The 20,653-nt window shown below is 49.9% G+C and overlaps 1 protein-coding gene across 2 annotated transcripts in view; it reads right to left on the minus strand.

The window, feature by feature from the left end:
• Positions 1-4,872, minus strand: part of Smurf1 (SMAD specific E3 ubiquitin protein ligase 1) — a 95,027-nt gene extending 90,155 nt beyond the window's left edge. The window contains exon 1 of one of the 2 annotated variants that reach the window (XM_050124386.1): positions 4,467-4,872. In XM_050124386.1, coding sequence (XP_049980343.1) covers positions 4,467-4,521 — 55 coding nt within the window. In that variant the 5' untranslated portion in view covers positions 4,522-4,872. The remainder of the gene's footprint in view (positions 1-4,466) is intronic. The other variant, XM_050124385.1, reaches the window with a different exon arrangement.
• Positions 4,873-20,653: the final 15,781 nt, after the last annotated feature.

Here is a 20,653-nt window from a genome sequence, read left to right on the forward strand (position 1 = left end):
CTGACATTCAGCACACCTAACAGGTTCCCTTAATCTTTCTTAAGATCCACTGAACTCCTCTGTATCAATGAGGCCACCAGACTGCGATTGGCTAAATTAAAAATACTAGCAACTGTGACCACAACCATTCACTCCAACTTGCACCACTCAAACAGTGAGACACAAGCAGGGTCTTGCTGCAACACCTAGGCCAACTTGAAAAAATGGTCTCATGTGTCCAGAAACAGCACGCCACCAGATCAATTTCCTCCCTCACTTGCAATTATACTTCCCTACATAGGACACAATCCCGGCTCCAAACAGCAAGAAAATACAAGGAGGGCCAGGTGAGTTCAAGGTATAAACGCTAGATTAGAAAGATAGTTCAGTGGTTAAGGGCTGAGGTTCTAAGTTCAATCCCCACCACCACCATAACAGCTTGAAACTGTTAATTTCAGACCTTGAGGATTTGATACACTCTTCTGACCTTCGAGGCTGCCAGGAACACATATGGTGCACATACACACATGCAGGCAAAACCCTCATACACATAACTAAATCTAAAAAGAAAAAAATTGTTTTAAAAAGACAAAACAGACACAAAAAAAGCTGAGGCAACTTGTTAGCAGCACAGACAAATCAAAATTTTTGAAGAGCAGCATGCAACCTCAGAGGCCAGTTTCCAGTTGTTTGAGGTACCTGGGGTTCATTTGCAGAGCTGAGTGTCCTAAGTAAGTACACAGCATTTATCTGTGGACCTCACAGGAGCACAATTCTTACAACTCTCATGGAGTCTGAAATCCAAATTTCCAAAACCGTTGCATTCTCTAGTGAACTCTAAGATGTCTACAAGATAATGCTCACTAATAAGAATACTAAAGTTTGCACATATTGATGCCCCTAAACATCATGAAACAGCCTACTAGACACAAAGACAGTCATTAAAATTATATTAACTTAAACACAGAAACTTGAACATTCTTTTCTACTGCAAAGATCAGTTTTCCAAAGCATTTGAATGTATTACTCAACAACTTAAAAAGGGGGCGGGGGGAGTTCCATGGAAAGAAAAAGAAAGCATAAATACAACCAATGCACCAAATTATGGCTTGTCCTTTAACACAGATTTCTGAGTCTCAGGGCTGAGAAGAGAAAGCCCACACACAGGCCAACGGCAATGTGAAGTAAGTGGGTAACCACATTGATAGATCGTGTAGGAGATCAAAGATGTTTATAACAGGGCTCAAGTATCAGGAAAAAGAGGAAGCTGGGACCCTGAACAGTAATTAATTAGCTGCCCGTCATGAACTGCTCGCCTGACTGATCCGAGTGCCCTGACCTGACAGGCGCTGTTCCCCAGAGCCAAGTGTGGACCCCAAGTTCTCAATGCTCGTTAACACTCCAGTTCCTTCACCTTTGCGCTGTGATGCTGTGTGGTTTTCACCACAAGATTACAACAGGTCTCTCTTTCTTTTAATTCTGTCTATATTTTTGGGTTTGTGTGTGTGCAGGTACGCCTGTATATGAATGCATGCAGGCCAGAGATTAACCTCGGATGCTGTTCCTCAGGAGCCATTGACTTGAGACAGGGCGTCTCACCAGGACCCAGTGAGGCTCAGGTACCATGCCCAGCCACATTCAATTTTGTAAGTGGGCGCTTACAACTCCTAATGCTTTATGGGCAAGCAGTTTCCTGACTAAGCTGTCTCCCCAGTCCCAATAACTGTCATTTTTAAGAAGTCTTTTTTTTCCTACAAATGCAAATACATAAATAAATGCTGAGACTCTATAACAGAATTTAACTTTAGAGAAGTTGCAACCCAACCATTCTCGTTTCCTGCGTCAACATAAAGATGAAGGCAGAACCTAACCTACCTCATCTTCCATAAAATGGATGGTTCCAAGACTTCCACACAACCCCAGTCCTGTGGACACTCACAGCTGCTCCGAGACCATCATCCCTGGTCCTTCCCCATCAAAAGCCACCCCAAAACTCTGAAACTTCCCAAGTCTTCAATGCCAAAATTAGCCCAGGAAAGCCTCCCTTTACCAGCTGTCTAGGATCTGTTAATAGACACCTGACACAAAAGTGGTAATTAGAATTTATAAGCCTCTGGTATCATTTCTACTAAAACGGCCCAAGTCAATCACTTTAAGAGGAAGGCTGAAACCAATGTGGATTATCACTAATATCTCAGCCAGTGCCAGCGAGCAAAGTTTTCACAAGGATGACTGGCGAAGAACCTAACTTCCTAAAGTAACGGCCAACACAGTGATGCACATTGCAGCCGCCAAGTGGGTCACCTGCTGTTTGTCCACAGGCAAAGGTGTCCACCAAGACCACGGGATGGGTTCTAATTCAAAAAGCATTATCTGATCAGACATCTTTAGAAAAAAATATCAATCTTTTCTTAAACAGAACACTCAACTGCTACAAACTTTTCAAGAATTTCTACCATAGGGAGGCGGGGGTGGGGGGGGGTGCGTATCACCATGGTCACAGACGTTACCGAAAGGCTCAGTCTGAAAGGACATGCAGAGAGCCTTAGTTCCGGTCACACTGGCTCAGAACAGAAAAATCCAGGGAAATCCCTACAAGGCTTCAGACTTAACGTTGATTTCCTTTTCTGAGCTGGAAAGCCCCAAAGCTGGCCCTATGCCAGCCCTACCATCCAGCCTTAGGGATGGATTCAAACTGATAAGGTCTGCAGGGAAAGGAGAGTGAGAAGGAAGAGGAGGCCAAGGACCCACAACGGGGCAGCTATGGCAGCAAGCTTGCTCTTCCTGTATGCAAACTATCCTGCTGCTGTCAACAGCAAGCTTTGCGCTCACTTTGAAGGTGGCACTACAGACTACCTAGGAAACCCAAACATTACTCTGGAGACTCAAGAGTGGAACAAGGAGCCTGCGCAGGAGCAGCTGCCACAGCTGGTTGGGGGGCGGGGGGTGGGGTGTCGCGCCACAACAGGGACTCAAGGATGTGGCATTGAGGGGGATGGTGAAGGCACTGCAGAGGAGGCAGGAACCGAAGGCTCTGGAGTACTAAGTGGCCAGGCCTCAGGGAGAACGGAAGTGGACTAGACTGGAGAGGTCTGGACCACTGAAGAGGTGGGGGAAGTGAGAACAAGGCTGGGAGACAGACGTTTGGTCCCAGACAGGCTTGAGGAATTTGCGACTGAAGGGTGGAGGCTGTAAGACAGAAGCGAGGGGGCGGGACTGAAAGATAAGCAAAGGCGGAACCAGGCAGAGTCGAGGGGCGGGGCTTGGGGCGCGGAGGGGGCGGGGCCAAGAGGGGAAAAGGAAGCTAGAAAGAGGGTGGATTTGGGGAGGTAGGGGAGCAGAGATGAAAGAAGCAACGCTGGCCAGTAGGGGGGTGATTCTGAGGGTACCAGGAGGGAGAAATGAGAGGGAAAACAACAGGTCAGGAAAGAGAGTGGGTTAGGAAGAAAGGAGTCGAAGTAACGAAAAGCTACAAGGGGAAAGGAGGGCAGACAGGTGGGAGGGTAGTGAGGTGAGGGACTAGAGAGGGACAGCAGGTAGGAGGATGGGAAGTGAAGGGATGACGAAAATCTGAGGGGAGGGTGGAAAGAGCTAAAGGAGGTGCAGCGAGGGGGCGGGACCCACATGAAGTTGAAAGTAGGTGTGGGGCTGAGGGAGCTAGGCACAAGGCCTGGAGAAGAACAGGGAGGGGGCAGCTGTGGGGCAGAGGGTGTTGGGGGCGGGTCTAGAGAGAAGCAGAAGGTGACCGGTGGGGGACCCCAAGGGGCGGGGACCTCTATACAGCTGCCAGTAAGTGTGGGGCAGAAAAAAGAGCCAGGGGATGGGTCTGGAGAGGGGAACTAGGGGGCGGGACCTGATACAGAGGAGTAAGGTTAGGGACAGAGGGAGGCAGTTAGGGGGCGGGGCCCATATGCAACGACCGTTGGTGTGGGCAGAGGGAGCCGTGGGGGGAGGGAAGAGACCTGATGAAGAGGAAGAAGGCAGAGGAGGGACCTACAGAGGATGGAGGTGGGGTAGAATCTCACAAAGAAGGAACAGCCAGCAAGCCGGGCTTGATGCAGAACAAGCCTGCTGCCTGGGGCCTGCAGAGCAAGCAGGGGGCGGGGAATAACGCAAAGGGAGGAGCCTGTTAGGGGGAGGGGGCGGGATCCTGCAGAACAGTCGAGGGTTGAGCCTGCTTAGGGAAGCCGAAGGGTCTGCAGATCACTAGGGGGCGGGGCTTGATGCAGAGAAGGCGGGGCTGTCGCAATGGGGGCGTGGCCTATTGGGCCGGGGGCGGGACCTGATGCAGAGGGAGGGGACTGAGCGGCGGAGGCGGCGCCAACAGAGCAGCCGGGGGGCGGGGCCGCGAGAGCAAGCGAGGGGCGCACGCCGTGGGGGGTGCGGCGGTCCCGGGACAACGGCCGGTGCAGGGGGAGCGAGGTGGGAGTCCGCAGTGTCCCTGGGACCGCCTGGGGGCGCGAGGGCCGCGGCCCTGTCGTGCCTACCTGTCAGACGGATCTTGATGCTGGAGCCGTTCCTCCGCGTCCCGGGGTTCGACATCTCCCGCCAGCGGCCGGCCGGCCTCGGATCCAGCGCCGCCGCCCCCCAGCCCGGCCCGGCCCGGCCCCGCCGCCGCCTCAAGGTTACGGCCACGGGCTGGGCGCCGGGGTCCGAGCCGGGACGCCGAGTGAGCGGCGCAGGCGTCTGGACGGGGTCCACGGGCTGGAGCCGCAGGACCGAGCGCTCGGCTGCGCCGCCGCCCGGAGCCGCCCCTGGCCGGCCCAGCCCGGAGCCGCCGCGCTCGCAGCCGAACGCCCGCCGCCCTCGCTGCTTCCGCCGCCGCCTCCCGAGCTGCGCGCACCCGTCGCTGTGCCGGCCCGGCCCTGCGCGACCCCGCGCTTGCGTGCGTGCGCGCGCCCGAGAAGCACGGATCTACGCCGACTGCGCTCGTCCTGGGCGCGCACGCGAAGGTCCAGGGAGCTGCAAGGCTCCAGAGGCCGGTGGGGACCCTTGAAACAGACATCCCTCACGCGGAGCAGTTCTTAGCTACAGTCTCGGAATGCACTGGTTTGCTTGTGCAACGGTTCAGGGAATCGAATTATTTTTCTAGTGTCGGACTTTTCAAGGCTCCTTCTAGAAGTCAGAAGGTTGCGTCAAACACCAAACACCTTGCGCGCGTGTTCCCACGGGCAGGGCACACGAAATTATTTTTTTGAGAAATACGGTTTAGATCCTGCAAGTTCCAAGAGAAGACTTTTCGCAATGATAGAGTGTCGGGTGTGCTCTGTGCAACTAGTGTATCCCATTGACAGAGTAGTTGAACCCGCGGGAAGTGAGGCATATGGACCAGCTAAACCAGATGTAAAAAGTTGGTGGTTTTGAGGTTAGGGAGCTGCATGCAATTGAACTAATCTAGAAAAGTAAGCAGTTGGGTTTGCAATTCCCTGCCTTCAGATGTAACACCCACCCCATACCTCCAGCACGCACGCCCCAAGAGTGGCAGGCAGGTAAAAAAGTAAAAGCTGTGCTTTCCCCAGCAAGCAAACCCATCTCTATGGTAACGCATTCTAGAGAGGAAATAAAACGTTCTTGAAAAGACCGGGTATGTTTACCAAAGTCACATCTAACACGAACCTAATTCGTTTCACGGACAGATTCTTGGAGCGGGTTTATATGGCTTCCTTAGCCCAACTACTCTTGGCCACCCTATTTGGAAACAAGGGACTCATCTGTGACCCAAGCTGGCCTTGAACCTGTGACCCTGCCTCAGCCTCCTGAGTGCTAGGATTACAGGCCTGTACCACAACCCACCTGGCCTTGCCCTGGTGGTGTCTATGACCCTGTGCAGCCCTGAGTTTTGAATAGCTGTAGCAAAATGTCTAAGAAGAGCAGTGTATAGGCAACAGTCAATCCAGACTAGAGTCTGTCTCCCTTTCTAAGTAGTTACTGAGAGCAATAAATCCATTTAAGAGTCTTTGATGAGGCTTGGGAAGGTAGCTCCATTGGTAAGGTGTTTGTTGTACAAGCATGTGAAACTGAGCTGGGGGTTCTAGATATTTTGTATCTATATATGCATGTTTTGCATGTGTGTTTATATGTGCATCAGAAGGTGCTGGATCTGGAACAGATGGCTGTGAGCTGCCATGTGGGTGCTGGGAACCGAACTCGGGTCCTCTCGAAGAGCAACAAGTGCTCTCTTTTATATATAACTAATTTTATTTTATGTGCATTAAGTGTTTTGCCTGTGTAAGGCTGTCGTTCCCTGGAACAGGAATTACAGACATTTGTGAGAATCTGGGTCCTCTGGAAGAGCAACCAGTGCTCTACCTACTAAACCATCTCTCCAGCCCCCACAAGTGCTCTACCCACTGAACCATCTCTCCAGCCCCCACAAGTGCTCTTAACTGACAGCACCTCTCCAGACCCAAGGACAAGGTGTGCAGGTGAGTTTGATCCCAGTCCTGGAGAGGGAAAGACAGCAAGGGGATTGCTGGGGCTTACTGGCTAGCCAGCCTCAATGAACTGGGACGCCCTTGGCAGCTCATACCAGGGAGACTGTCCCAAGGGGAAAGGGGGGGGGGGTAAGCTATTAAACAAAACCGAGGTTAACCTCTCTCCCTCCCTCTCCCTCTCCCTCTCCCCCTCCCTCTCCCTCTCCCTCTCCCTCTCCCTCTCCCTCTCCCTCTCCCTCTCTCTCTCTCTCTCTCTCTCTCTCACACACACACACACACACACACACACATCCCTCAATTCCTTTCTCTTTCTCTCTAGCTCCCCTCCCCACAGGCCTCCGTCTTTCCCTCTCTGTGGCCCTCTCTCCCCTCCCGGCCCCCTGCAACTCTCTCCTCCCCTCCTTGCCTGCCTGCCTGTCATTCTCTCCGGCTCCTCGACCTTACCTCTCTCCTCTCTCATCGCTCCCCACCCCCACCTCTGTGCCCTTCCCTCCTTTCCCAGTCTCTCCCCACCCCCACGCCGCCTCTCCCTCACTCCCCCTCAGCTCACAGGTGTTTTGTCCTCCCCCTAGCTGTTCCTGACCCAGGAATCTTTGATTGTTCCACCTGCTTGTTTTCTACCTGCCTGGGTGCCTGGACCTTTCTTTGCCCGATCATTCCAAGCCCTGAGTCACAGCTGTGACTCCTGGGGGCTGCTGGGAGTCTTTCCCTCTGCTCATTAACTGGAAGCCAGCGCCGCTGTCTTAGAGACTCCTAACAGCGTCCTGCCATGCCCTGCTTCGAGGAGAAGACTGTCCTTCGTGGAAACTAATGAACATCTCTGTCTGCTGTGCGTGTGTCTCTGTGTGCTGCACATCTGTACAGACACATCTGGAAGATATAGTCAGACGTTCGCTGGCTGTCTTTCCCAATCACTCCCCACCTCAGTTCTCAGCCCATCTCTTACTAAACCTGAAACTTGGTAATTTAGTGATTCGCCTCCACCAGCTGGCCAGCAAGCCCCAGAGACCCTCTCTCCACCCTCCCTCCATGGGGATTCCAGATGTGGACTGCCACACCAGAGTTTCCTGCAGGTGCCTACAACCCAGCTCACATCCTCAAGCTTGTAGGGCAAGCAATCTACTGACTGAAGTATTTCCCCTTCCTACTTGGGACAAGATCTCATATAGCCCAGAACTGGCCTACAACTCAGTATGTAGCTGAGGATGACCTTAGACTATTAATCTTCCTGCCTCAGTCTCCTAAGTGTGGGGATCACAAAAATACATCATCAGGCCTGATTTTGTGCGCTGCTGGGTTCCTGCGTGCTAGGCAAGCTCCCGGCCAATTGAGCCACACTTCCCTACCTGTTGTTGTTGTTTGATTTTTTTCAAGACAGGGTTTCTCTGCATAGTCCTGGGCATCCTGGAACTCACCCTGTAGACCAGACTGGCCTCAAACTCACAGAGAAATGGCTGCCTCTGCCTCCTGAGTGTTGGGATCAAAGGCATGTGCCACCATTGCCCAGCCATTCCCTACATTTTGGTTAGCAAATTTGAACATGACTTTCAGCCCTAGACCAGGGTCTCCCATGACTCTTAATTAATTTGAATTTTTTTCTCCTAGGCAAAGTAGGTCTAAAATATATCTTTTAAACTCCCTCCCATACTCAGTCCCATCACAGAAACATTGTCAGCTGTTCACCTAACTGAGGTTAAGTTCATGGCCAGCCGAGGCTACATGAGATCCCGTCGGAAAACAAAACAAGAGGTTTGGGAGATGGCTCACTTGGTAACGTGCTTCCCACAGAACGAATGGGGACTGAGAGTGAGAGCGAGCCACAGCAGGGCACACCACCCCAACCCTGGGGAAGCAGACTGGATCCCTGGGCCATGCTGGCCAGCCCGGCTAGCTCAATCAGTGAGGGCCAGACCAATAAAAGACCCTGCCTGAAGCCAGGTGGTGGTGGCGGCGCAGGCCTTTAATCCCAGCACTCGGGAGGCAGAGGTAGGCGGATCTCTGTGAGTTCGAGACCAGCCTGGTCTACAAGAGCTAGTGCCAGGACAGGCTCCAAAGCCACAGAGAAACCCTGTCTCGAAAAACCAAAAAAAAAGAAATAAATGTGACAAAGTTCCCCTGGTCTTACCTAAAGGCATGAATATAAACAAATTAAGTTAATTTGGGGCTTAATAGCATCTAGTTTGTGGGAGATCAGGATGCGATCTAATTACTGCTGCTCTTTCTGCCTAGGGAACACGAACTTTTTAAGGATAGGTAGGTCTAAGCTGGTTCCATCCACTTGTCCCGTGCCAGTAGCGAGATCATGCGCGCACAGACTCTGGCCTTCTTTCCGCCTGCCTTCTAGCTGCCTAGGAGCTCCCTAAGTCAGCTGTTCTCAACCTGTGGGGGTGGGGGCTGAGCGACCCTTTCACAGGGGTCACCTAAGACCATCGGAAAACAGATATTTACGATTCATAACACTAGCAAGTTTACAGATATGAAATAGCAACGAAAATAATTTTACAGTTGGGGGTCAACACAACAGGTGGAATCGTACTCAAGGGTCACAGCATTAGGGAGGTTGAGAACCACTGCTTGGGTAGACAGGTCTTAGGCGCTGACATCATGTTAAGGTTACAGTGTGGGGGGCCCGTGAGCTGATTAAGTGGGTAAAGATGCTTGCTCCAAGTTCGCCAAGATGACCTAAATTCAATGCCCAGGACCCGCACAGTGGAAGGAGAGACCCAGGTCCTGAAAGTCGTCCTTTGACCTCCACCTCCACATACACGCCTTGGCACATGCATAGCCGTACAGAAATACACACAGAAGTATAAATATAATTAAAATTTTTCAAAATGTCAGTTTTCTCTTCCCAAGAACTGTATTTTAGAAAATGCAATAGTATCACTTCTATGCAGCTGTGAGTAGCATTGCTCTATTGTTCTTTTTTGTTCTTCTTCAGGCTGCTGACAAGTGTATATAGCAATACGCTGTGAGTGGGCAAGGCACTACTTGGCAAGGAATTTTAAGATACCTGGTTGGTGGGGCTGGAGAGATGGCTCAGCGGTTAAGAGAAGTGGCTGCTCTTCCAGAGGACCTGGGTTCAATTCCCAGCACCCACAGCTATCTGTAACTCCAGTCCCAGGGGATCTGACACCTTCACACCAATGCACATAAAATAAAGAAAAAAAGAAAATCCCTCAGATACAGTCAACAATCAAGATTAGCCGGCGATGGTGGCACACGCCTTTAATCCCAGCACTCGGGAGGCAGAGGCAGGCGGATCTCTGTGAGTTTGAGACCAGCCTGGTCTACAGAGCTAGTTCCAGGACAGGCTCCAAAGCCACAGAGTAACCCTGTCTCGAAAAACCCATGTATGCCGATAGCCAAACTCAGGTCTTCATGGGTTACATAGAAGGACTCTTGCTCATTTTTTTTTTCTGAGCTGGTAGCCATGGTGGCTATAATAAGGCAGGCTAAGCAAATCACGAGAAACAAGCCAATAAGCATCATTCCTCCACGGCCTCTGCTTCATTCCGTCCCTGCCTCCGGCTTCCTGCTTTGGGTTACTGCCCCGACTTCCTTGGATGATGGACTACAAGCTGTAAGGGGAAATAAACCCTTTCCTTCCCAAGTGGCTTTTGGTCACAGTGTTTTATCACAGCGGTAGAAACCCTAAGACGTGTATGCTGTGTGTGTCAGAGGACAGCTTGTGGGAGTCAGGTCTCTCCTTCCACCCAAAGAGATGGACCTCAGATTGTCAGGTTTGGCAGCAGGCGACTTTACCGTTTTTCTGCTTTTTTAGATCAGAGTCTTGCTTTGTAGCCCAGAATGGCCTCCAACTCACCATCCTCCTACTTCAGCCTCCTGAGTGTTAGAATCACAAGCATGTGCCCCCTCCTGCTTCAAGAAGTAGATCTCACGTAGCCCAGGCTAGATTCAAACTCACTACATAGCCCAGGATGACCTTGAACTTCTGACCCTCCTGCCTCCACTTCCTCAGTGATGCAATAACAGGACTACAACATGATGGCTGGCCATGCTCTTCTTTGAAAACTTTGCTCAACTCAACATCCACAAGCTTAGGAATCTCCGTAGATACCACTGTAGACACTATACTCTGCTCAGACGGCAGGGTGTCATTGTGTAGCCTTTGCTGGCTCGACTTGTAGACCTGGCTGGTCTTGAACTCAGATCTACCGTCCTCTGCCTCCTGAGTGCTGGAATGAAAGGTGTGTGTGTCCATACTCTGCCCCCGCCCCCCTTTTAAAGTGCGAAAAAGTTTCATTCTTTCTGAAACTCAGGCTGGTCTGTAATACACGTGTGTGCGTGCATGTGTGTGTGTGGGGGGTGTGTATGGAGGCCATAGGTTGACATCAGGGGTCTCCCTCAGTGTCTGTCCATCTCACTGAACCTGTAGTTCCCTGGCTGACTAGGGTGGCTGCCCACTGTGCCCCAGGAATTCTTTCTCAGTTGCCTCCCTGCCCCAGCTCTGGAGTTACAGTCACCCAACCTTTTTACCTGGGAATTAAGAATCCAAGCTCAGGTTCTTGAGCTTGGGTAACAAGCACTGCATGGGCGCTCCTGGGAGCCCTTCCTCCGCCCTTTGTTGGGCGGTTGGTTTCTTGAGAAAGTTTCATACGTGTAGTCCAGAGTGGCTAAACTGGTCTGAATGAGATGTTACCCATAGTCTCGGGCATTTGACCACTTAGGTCCCAGTTGGTGGTACGTTTGGGAGGTTTAGGAGGTGCAGCCTTGAGGAAGTGTATGGAGGGGTGTTGGGAATTTAAAGACTTGAGGCACTCCCCATTTGCTTTCTGCTTTGTGCTGACGAGAACGTTCATCTTCCTGCTCCAGCCTCCATACCTGCCACCTCCACACCATACCGGACTCAGCCCTCTGGAATCATAAATCAAAATAAACCCTTCCTAATATTAGCTGCCTTGGTCATGGTGTTTATCTAAACAGTAGAAAAGTAACTGACACAATGTCCTTGAATGGCCATCCTCCTGCCTCAGCCTCTTGGACACTGTGACTACAGATGCACAGTGTCACACCAGGCCAGCTTTGCTTTTTAAGCTAAGTTCTGGGTGCTGAGAGTGAAGACTAAGCTGCCAGCAGCTGAATCAACAGATTATAGGTGGGTCCACAATGTATGGATCAGAAAACTAAAAGATAACTGGGCGGTGGTGGCACACGCCTTTAATCCCAGTGCTCAGGAGACAGAGGCAGGTAAATCTCTGTGAGTTTGAGGCCAGCCTGGTCTACAAGAGCTAGTTCCAGGATAGCCTCCAAAGCTACAGAGAAACCCTGTCTCAAAAAGCCAAAATATTAATAATTAATAATAATAATAACAAAACCAAACAAAAAAATCCCGCCCTAAGAGACAGTCTGAGAGCTGCGGGTATGGCTCAGTTGGTGCCGTGCCACCAAGCTTGGCTGATGTGGTGCTGGGGATTGGATCCAGGGCTTCCCACAGGCTAGGCAAACACTTTGCAGGACCCCAAGGCTGAGTGGTCAGCCAGAAGCAGAATCCCTAAGGTCCAGGTTCACCACGAGTCTCTGTCTCAAAGACTCAAGGTAGACAGAGTAATAGAGGAGGACACTGATCTCGATCTCAGCTCCACACACACATGCACAGGACACGGCGCCTGCATACATGCAAGCACACACATGCACACACATGCACACAGATGCACACCCAGAGAAGCTGTAAGTCAGACATGAAGACTCATATCTGGGATCCCAGCACTTGGAAAGTGCAGACAGAAAAATCAGAACTCAAAGTCACCCTCAGTTTTATGTTGCTGTTGAGGCTAGCCTGGGCTACTTGGGACCTTGCAGCACTGTGGACTGAACTCTGGGTTTCATGCATATTAGATTAGTGCTCTACCATTGAGCTACAAGGGACTAGTTATGCAGTTTAGGATGGACTTGAACTCACAGTGTAGCTCAGGCTAGACTGGAGCTCTAACTTATCCTGTCTCAACCTCTGGAGTGCTGGGGTTACAGGTGTGTGTCACCTTGTCCAGGTGGAGTGCTGCCTACTACGTGCTGTTGTTGTCCCCCTGAGGATGTCAGAGTCGGAGGGAACCATCTCTGATCTCAGGAGCAGCAAGCAGACCCATGGGTACCACATACATCTCAGAGTACTCCCACCATTACTGATTTTTCTCACTACTGTGACAAAAGCACATGACACAAGCAACACAAGGTCAGGTTTCCTGTGGCTCAGGGTTGGAAGGGACAGCGCACCGCACTGGAGGCGGTATGGTGGCAGGAGCAGGAGGCAGCTGGTCACATTGCAACCACAGTCAGAAAGCAGAGGGAGGTGGACACTGCTGCTTTCTGTTCAGAGCCTGGCCAGTGGGATGCTGCTGTGGACATGTTCAGGAGATCCTCCTGTCTCCATTAGTTCAATCTGGAAAGCCCCGTGGGTGATTCCAGACCCTTTCAAGTTGTCAATATTAGCCACCATATACCCCTAAAATAGAGATTACTCTGGGGTCTTTCCTGGCTTCACATTGTGCTTTAATGTGTATTATGCTTTCTTTATGTTTTTTTTTTGTTTTTGTTTGTTTGTTTTTGGTTTTTCGAGACAGAGTTTTCCTGTAGCTTTGGAACCTGTCCTGGAACTAGCTCCTGTAGACCAGGCTGGCCTCGAACTCACAGAGATCCACCTGCCCCTGCCTCCCGAGTGCTGGGATAAAGGCGTTCGCAACCACCATCCGGCTCTTTGTATATTTTTTAAAACTATTATTTGTGTATCTGCATGAATGTTTGCCATGTGTGTGAAGTACCTACAGAGGCCAGAAGCGGGCATTGGATGCCCTGGAGCTGGAGCTACAGATAGTTGTGAACCGCCTAACATGGGTCCCGGGCAGGGAACTGAACTGATTTCCCCTGGAAAGGGATTGAGCACCCCTAATGGTTGAGCCGTCTCACCAGCCCCAGCTCTCTGTGTATTTTGCAGGAGAGAAATTCTGGTATTTGCTGGCCTCTCCCAGAAGAGTTTGCATTATGATTCCAGGTCTGAGGAAAAAGTAGGTAAAGTCATGTTTGGGTGATGAGAATTCAGAATCCAAGAGAGGAATAGGGGTCAGAAAGTAAGATTGTTTAGCAAACATAAGTCCTGGGTTTGGTCCCAGTGCCGGTGCGCTGGGGAGAACCAAAGGAAGGGTGAAGTCTGGGTGTCTACAGGACTTCCCTTAAGGGATGTCCAAGTTCTTGCTGACCCCAGTAACCCACTGGTGAGGGTTATGCTACAGACACACAGCTACCTGTTTAGGCTTCAGTACTGGGGTACATACATGCTAAGTTATGCCCCACTTTCCCATGGGTACCTGGAAGTTGAACTCAAGTTCTCTTGCTTGTGCAGTAGGCACTTTACCCCGGGCCATCTCTCCAGCCCCTCGTCTCTCTTGTCTTGATTCACAAACTGAAGACTCTCTGTTGTCTCCTTACCATGGGAAAACGAGACATCAGGCAATGAAGAGGTCCTCTCATGTCCGTCTGTACAGGTTTTCACTTCTTGTTCGAGAGCTGTTTGAAACCGTTCCCTCTGCTTCCAGTTTGCGCAGGATTCCTCCCTGTAGGCTGAGGCTGGTTCTCGCCTTCTGCTCCTCTTCCCTGGGGTCCTAGCCTCATCTCTGTCAGTTGAGCTCTGGCAACATCAGGAAGAACAGCATCTGTTCCTGGTGGCGTTGTTCACTTCCTTGGTTTGTCTCTCGGTTCTCCGAGTTCATCATCTTAGAATCAAGACCAAAACTGTACTGTGTCTTGGGTTGCTTCCCATCTGGACCCTGGTTCTTCAGCGTCCTGGTTTCTCCTGCTACTTTTCTTCTTCCTCCCCTTCCTCGTTCTTCTCCTTCCCTCTTTTCTTTTCTTTCCCCATCTCTTATTTTTGAGCCAGGGTCTCACTCTGTCACTCTGTAGACCAGGCTGGTCTCGAACTCACAGAGATCCGCCTGCCTCTGCCTCCTGAGTGCTGGGATTAAAGGCGTGCGCCACCATCGCCCGGCTCCCTTCTCTTATTTTTGAGTCAGGGTCTCACTCTGTCACACTGTAGGCCAGACTAGGCTAGAACTCACTATATAGCTCAGGCTGCTCTCAAATTCTCAGCAGTTCTCCTGCACCAGTTTCTTGAGCTGGGATTATAGGCACACATCACTATATCCTACTTTGGAAATAATTTCTTGCTTGGATGGTCTTTGTTGTTGTTGTTGTTTTTCGAAACATGGTTTCTTTGTGGTTTGGGTGCCTGCTTAGAACTCCTTCTGTAGAGCAGGCTGGTCTTGAACTCACAGAGATCCGCCTGCCTCTGCCTCCTGAATGCTGAGGTTAAAGGTGTGCACCACTGCCACCAGTTGGTTGGGCTTTTAGGAAGTGAAATCTTGCTGGGCAGTGGTGGCACACACCTTTAATCCCAGCACCTAGGAGGCAGAGGCAGGCAAATATATATCTTTGAGTTCAAGGCCAGCCTGGTCTACAAGACCTACTTCTAGAACAGGCTCCAAAGCTACAGAGAAACCCTGTCTCGAAAAACCAAAAACCAAAAAAAGAAAAAAGAAAAGAAAGAAGGAAGGAAGGAAGGAAGGAAGGAAGGAAAGAAAGAAAGAAAGAAAGAAAGAAAGAAAGAAAGAAAGAAAGAAAGAAAATCTATTGACTGAGACAGGGTCTCATGTAGCCTATACAGCTAGACTGATCAGCAAGTCCCAGGAATCCACCTGTCTCCATAGCACTAGCTGAGATTACAGACAGGCACCAGTACACCTGACTTCACTTTTTGTTTTAAGGGTTCTTTTTCTTACTTGTTTTGGGGGTATAACCCATGGTATGAGGCATCATAGACAAACATCTCACCCCTGGCCTCCATCACCAGCCCTTCGGTGTCTTATCTTGAAGCTTTGAATACACTATTGATTGCTACTAATGCTAGAATTTGGTTAAATGTGGGATGGTTTGTGTTTTTTTTTCTTTCTTCATGTGGTGTGTGTATACATGTTTGCATGGATGTGGGCACACATGTGGGTGCATGGGTGCACATGTGCACATTCATGTGAGGCCCAATGTTGATGCCTGGAGTCATTGTCAATAGCTTTTCTACTTTATTCGTTGAGGCAGGTTCTCTCAATCAAACCCAGAGCTTGTCGCTGCAGTTAGTCTCACTAGGATCTCCTGTCTCACCCTTCCAAACCTGACACGCAGCTGGACCTCCACACCCAACAGAGACATTTATGTGGGTCTTTAAGGATCTGAACTTGGTTCTCAGGCTTGCCTGGAAAACACTTACACTACTTATTCATCTCCCCAGCCCCTGGTTTTGGAGTTTTGAGCCAGAGTCTCTATTCTAGGAAGTTTCTACTGAAACTTCCTGAGTAGCTGAGGATGACCTTGAACTCCTCCTGAGGGCTTGGGATTACAATCAGGCACCACACCACACCAAGTTTAAGTGGTGCTGGGGATCAAATCCAGGGCTTTGTGCGTGCAAAGTAAGCACTCTACCAACTGAGCCACATCCCCAGCCACGGTCATTACAAGATATAGAGAAGGCAGTTAGGGGCTATGGGCTGGGTGTGTCGGCCAAGGGTTCCTGTGTTGAAATTTGCTACCCATTATAAAGTATTCAGAGGATGGAAAGTTAAACCAAACAAATGGGAAGAGACAGCACTTGGGGAGAGCGACTAAGGTGAGATTAGATCATTCAGGTGGAGCACCCGTGGTTGAATCCTGGTGGCCCTATAAGGAGCCAGAGACTAAAGTAGATGTCTCTTGTTATATAGCACCCTCTATCACTTTGGGACTTAATCAGCAAGAGGGCATTTGTCTGGTGTGGGCCCATGCACCTTCAGGCTTGGAGGTTCAACAAATCTCTTTCCTTTATAAAGTTATCCAGCTTTGAGGATTTTGTATTGTAGCAACACTAAGAATACACTTCTTATTCGAGACAGTACCTCAAATTCACTTTGTCTCCAAAACTATGGTTGAACTTGTTCTAATCCTCCTGCCTCCAGCTCCCAAGGGCTGGAATTATCGCTGTGATCCACCAAGCTTTCCATCCAGATTCCAGTGTCTTGAGTTATTCTCTTCTTACGTTTTAATTGATTTGAGATGGCTCTCACAGTGTACTTGGCCTGGGTCCAAATGGGATAGCCTCCTGCCTCAGACTCCTTAGGATTAGGCATGCCCAGCTCAAGAATAAATAATTTGAGCTTAACATTTGAGCCTATTATTCTACAAATGAAAATCAGAAACGCAAATGGAAGGACGGAAAGAAGCATCCAGTGAAGCAGTTGATGGATCAGGAATCCGAAGAGTTTCGCCGGGTTTGAGCTACTTGGAGAGAAGAGCCAGAACGGAAACCCAGGGCTTCAAGTCAGGTTGCTTCCCCTACAATGCCGAGAATATTACGTACTACCGCACAGAGCGGGCTGTTATCACCACAGCGCAGCCATGCCGCATTTCAGAAGAAAACAAACGACAGCTAAGTTTTGAATTGTGCATGGCTAGCCATGAGAATGACATTTCTTCCCTGTGCTATGACAAATGTGGGGGCAAAGGCAAGGTCAGAGTCGCCCCGGTTCAGTTTTCACACTGTGAGCCAGGCCACTGCCAGTCCCCCTTCCTTCCTGTCTTTGTTAGCCTGCCAGTCACCCCAGTGGGCTGAGTCCAAGTGCACAGGCGCTCAGCCAGATGGTGACTAACACCCCCACCACCGTGCACCGGGACCACGTAGGAAAGGCAAACGGCACCGCTTCAAAGAACCCTGCTAGACCAGTTCGCGTCTGTAACTCTCACCCACAAACGCGTCTTTGTCTTGTAATCTAAGCACGGAGTGACGGATGAGAGGAGGAGGGAACCTGTGCTAGACCATATGGGCGGTGGGGACAATCTCAGCACGATCTCTAGCATTTGCTTTCAGGTAGATTCTCATTAGCCCAGGCTGGCCTCCAATTATGTACCCAAGGATGGCTTTGAACCTCTGATCTTGCTTCCCCCAAGCTTTTGAGTGCTGGGATTCGGTGGCACCCAAACTCCTGGTTTGTAGGGTGCAGTCTATAGAACCCAGAGCTTCGCACGTGCTAAGCAAGGTACTCTACCATCCGAGTGAGATCCCCAGCCCAGTCATAAACTTCTGATCCTCCTGTCTCTACATGTTGAACACTGGAATTAAAGGCCTGCAGAACCATGCCAGGTTTTTACAGATGGTTTTGTTGTTTTTGAGACAGAGTCTCATGATCTAATATGGTCCTAGATGGCCTAGAACACACAGAGATCTGCCTGTGTTTGCTTCCCAAAGTGCTGGGATTAAAGTCTTGCCTCACTAGCAATTTTTTTTTCTCTGTCCTGGAACTCGCTATGTACATCAGGCTGGTCTCAAACCCAGAGATCTACCTGCCTTTGCCGCCCAAGTGCTGAAATTAAAGGTGTATAGCACTACCATCTGGCCTGAAGTGAGATGTTTAAAGACTTGAAAAGAATCTGACACTAATCTGATTGAAAATATATGACGGTCACCTCTTGGTCTTTGATCAAACATCACCTGTAAAATACACAAGTAGCTAGACCCAGGGTAGAAGGACAATGAAAATGTAAATATAGTAGTTATCTTCATAAGGGTTTCTATTGCTGTGAAGAGACACCATGCCCACAGCAACTCTTATAAAGGGAAAACATTTAATTGGGGTGGCTTACATTTTCAGAGGTTCAGTCCATTATCATCATGGCAGGAAATGGTGGCATGCGGGCAGACATGGTGCTGGTCACATCTTGATCAAAAGGCAACAGGAAGTGGACTGAGGCAACAGGAAGTAGACTTAGATACCAGGTGCTATCTTGAACATATAAGAGAAAGGAAAACTCACCCCCAAAAGTGACACACTTCCTCCAACAAGGCCACACCTACTCCAACAAGGCCACACCTCCTAATAGTACCACTTCCTTTGGGCACTTTATTTTTCAAACCCTCATAGTAGTTTAGGACTAGTGGGCTCATTTCCTTCCATTTAGAACATTCCTGTTATAACATGTAACTATTATAAATACATATGACACATATTAATATGCTATACATAATTTAAACTTTTTGAAACTGGGCTTGCTATGTTGCCCAGGTTAGCCTTAAATTCCTGGGCTCAGGCATTGCTCCCGCCTCAGCCTGTTAAACTGCACCGCGTGGATTGTGTGTCACACGCATGCCGCAGTGTGCATGCAGAGATCAGACAATAGCTTACAGAAGTAGGTTCTCTCCTTCTGCCATGTAGGTCCTGGGGATCAAATCAGTTTGTCCAGCTTGGCCACCAGCCCTTGACCCACTGGGCCATCTCACTGGTCCATAACCTCAGCTTCCTGAGCAGTTGAGTCTTTTCTGTAAGTTTTATTATATCTTGAGATGGGGTTTCACTGTAGAGCCCAGTCTGGCCTAGAATTCACCACCATCCTCTATATGCTCCCAAGTCTCGAGGGACAGCCACACCCAGCCTGAAAATCTGTGGTATTGGATACACGGCCCATGGACTCCCTAGGAGAGTGTGATGTGGGTTGACCAGGCTTGATCTCCACAGCTCAGACACTGACAAAGAAAATGTTCCTGGAAATGAACAACCTGACCTGGAAACTGCACAGCCCCAAGAATGGGAGAACTGAAAGAGAGAAATCTATCAACATTTGCCAATGTTTAAAAGATCTATCTCCCTGTACAGCGCATTCTAAGCACACTGTGCCCCTGAACTATATCACCAGGCCATAGCTCCAGTTGGAATAGTTGGGATCATCCGCTCGAAGGGCCCAGGATCCCACTGTCACCCCACAAGGTCCTTCCTACATCTCCTATCAGTATGAAGGCTTTTTATTAATTATCTCTTTCTTGAATAGTGCTTTGGTGGAATTTAGGGATGTGAACTCCCAGGGATGTGCTTGCTTATCTCTGAGCCACAGCCCCTTACTGGGGGACTCCGTGCTGGTATGCTACTGTTGAACCATGACTCCAGCCCCTGACTGGAGGATGCTAGCCTCTGAACCACAACCTGAACCCCTCACAGAGGTAAGGATTCTAGTCGGATGCTCTACCACTGAGCCTTACCCCAAGGCCCTGAGGACCTTTCTAACAGGAGCAGAGACGGCAAGGCCAACGGGTCTTTCACAGAATCCACCCTTGGACTTGAACACATCAAACTTAAAATGAACACAAACCTTTCCTTCAGAAGAGGAGGCTGATGCCATGGCTGTGCAGATAGCATCTTGGACTAACGAGGGAGGAAGCTTATATAAACAAATTCCTCAAATTAAGTGGCTGCGGAAAAGAAAAGTCTTCTGGGAGGAGTGATAAGGGAAAGTGGATAAACAGTCCAGTGCAGAAAAGACAATAACAGCAAATAGGAAAACTAGAAAGGCAGCTTCTGGAATGCCCACCCTGGAAGTTCCAGAGAGGAAGTGGGGGGGGGAGCAGAAGACAACTTTTCCCTCTTGTGGGTCCTGAGGGTGGAGCTTAGGTCCTTAGGCTGATGGGAGCACCTTTACCAACTGAACTATCTTGCTGCCCTCCTCCAGACTCCCCCCTTTCTTCAAGACAGGGTTTCTCTGTGTAGCCCTGGGCTTCCTGGAATTCAGTCTAAAGACTGGGCTGGCCTCGAACTCAGAGATCTGCCTGCCTCCTCCTTCCAAGTGTTGGGATTAAAGGCATGTGCCCCCACCACCCGGCTCCCTCTTTAAAGTATTAAAGAACACAGTTGTAGGCTCTCGGGGCTGGTGCTTGGATGTGCAGATGGTAGTTGTCTCCCAAGCCCTGCCAGTCATTTAAAAATACTGCAAAGAAGGGACTTGGAGATGGCTTAAGGGGGAAAGAGGGCTTGCTTTGTAAGCCTGAAGATATAAGTTCAAATTCCCAACACCCACATGAAAAGGCCATTGTGGGGGCTGGAGAGATGGCTCAGTGGTTAAGAGCACTGGCTGCTCTTCCAGAGGACCTGGATTCAATTCCCAGCACCCACATGGCAGCTCACAACTGTCTGAAGATCCAGTTCCAGGGGATCTGACACTTCACACCAATGCACATAAAATGAAAGTTAAAAGAACCTTCATCTGGAGATGGATGGAGATAGAGACAGAGACCCACACTGGAGCACCGGACTGAGCTCCCAATGTCCCAAGGAGGAGCAGAAGGAGGGAAAATATGAGCAAAGAAGTCAGGACCACGAGGGGTGCACCCACCCACGGAGACAGTGGGGCTGATCTATTGTGAGCTCACCAAGGCCAGCTGGACT

The sequence above is a fragment of the Alexandromys fortis genome, unplaced genomic scaffold, assembly GCF_014885135.2.
Source record: "Alexandromys fortis isolate MF-2015 unplaced genomic scaffold, M_Fortis_MF-2015_v1.1 scaffold_227, whole genome shotgun sequence".
Lineage (NCBI taxonomy): Eukaryota > Metazoa > Chordata > Mammalia > Rodentia > Cricetidae > Alexandromys > Alexandromys fortis.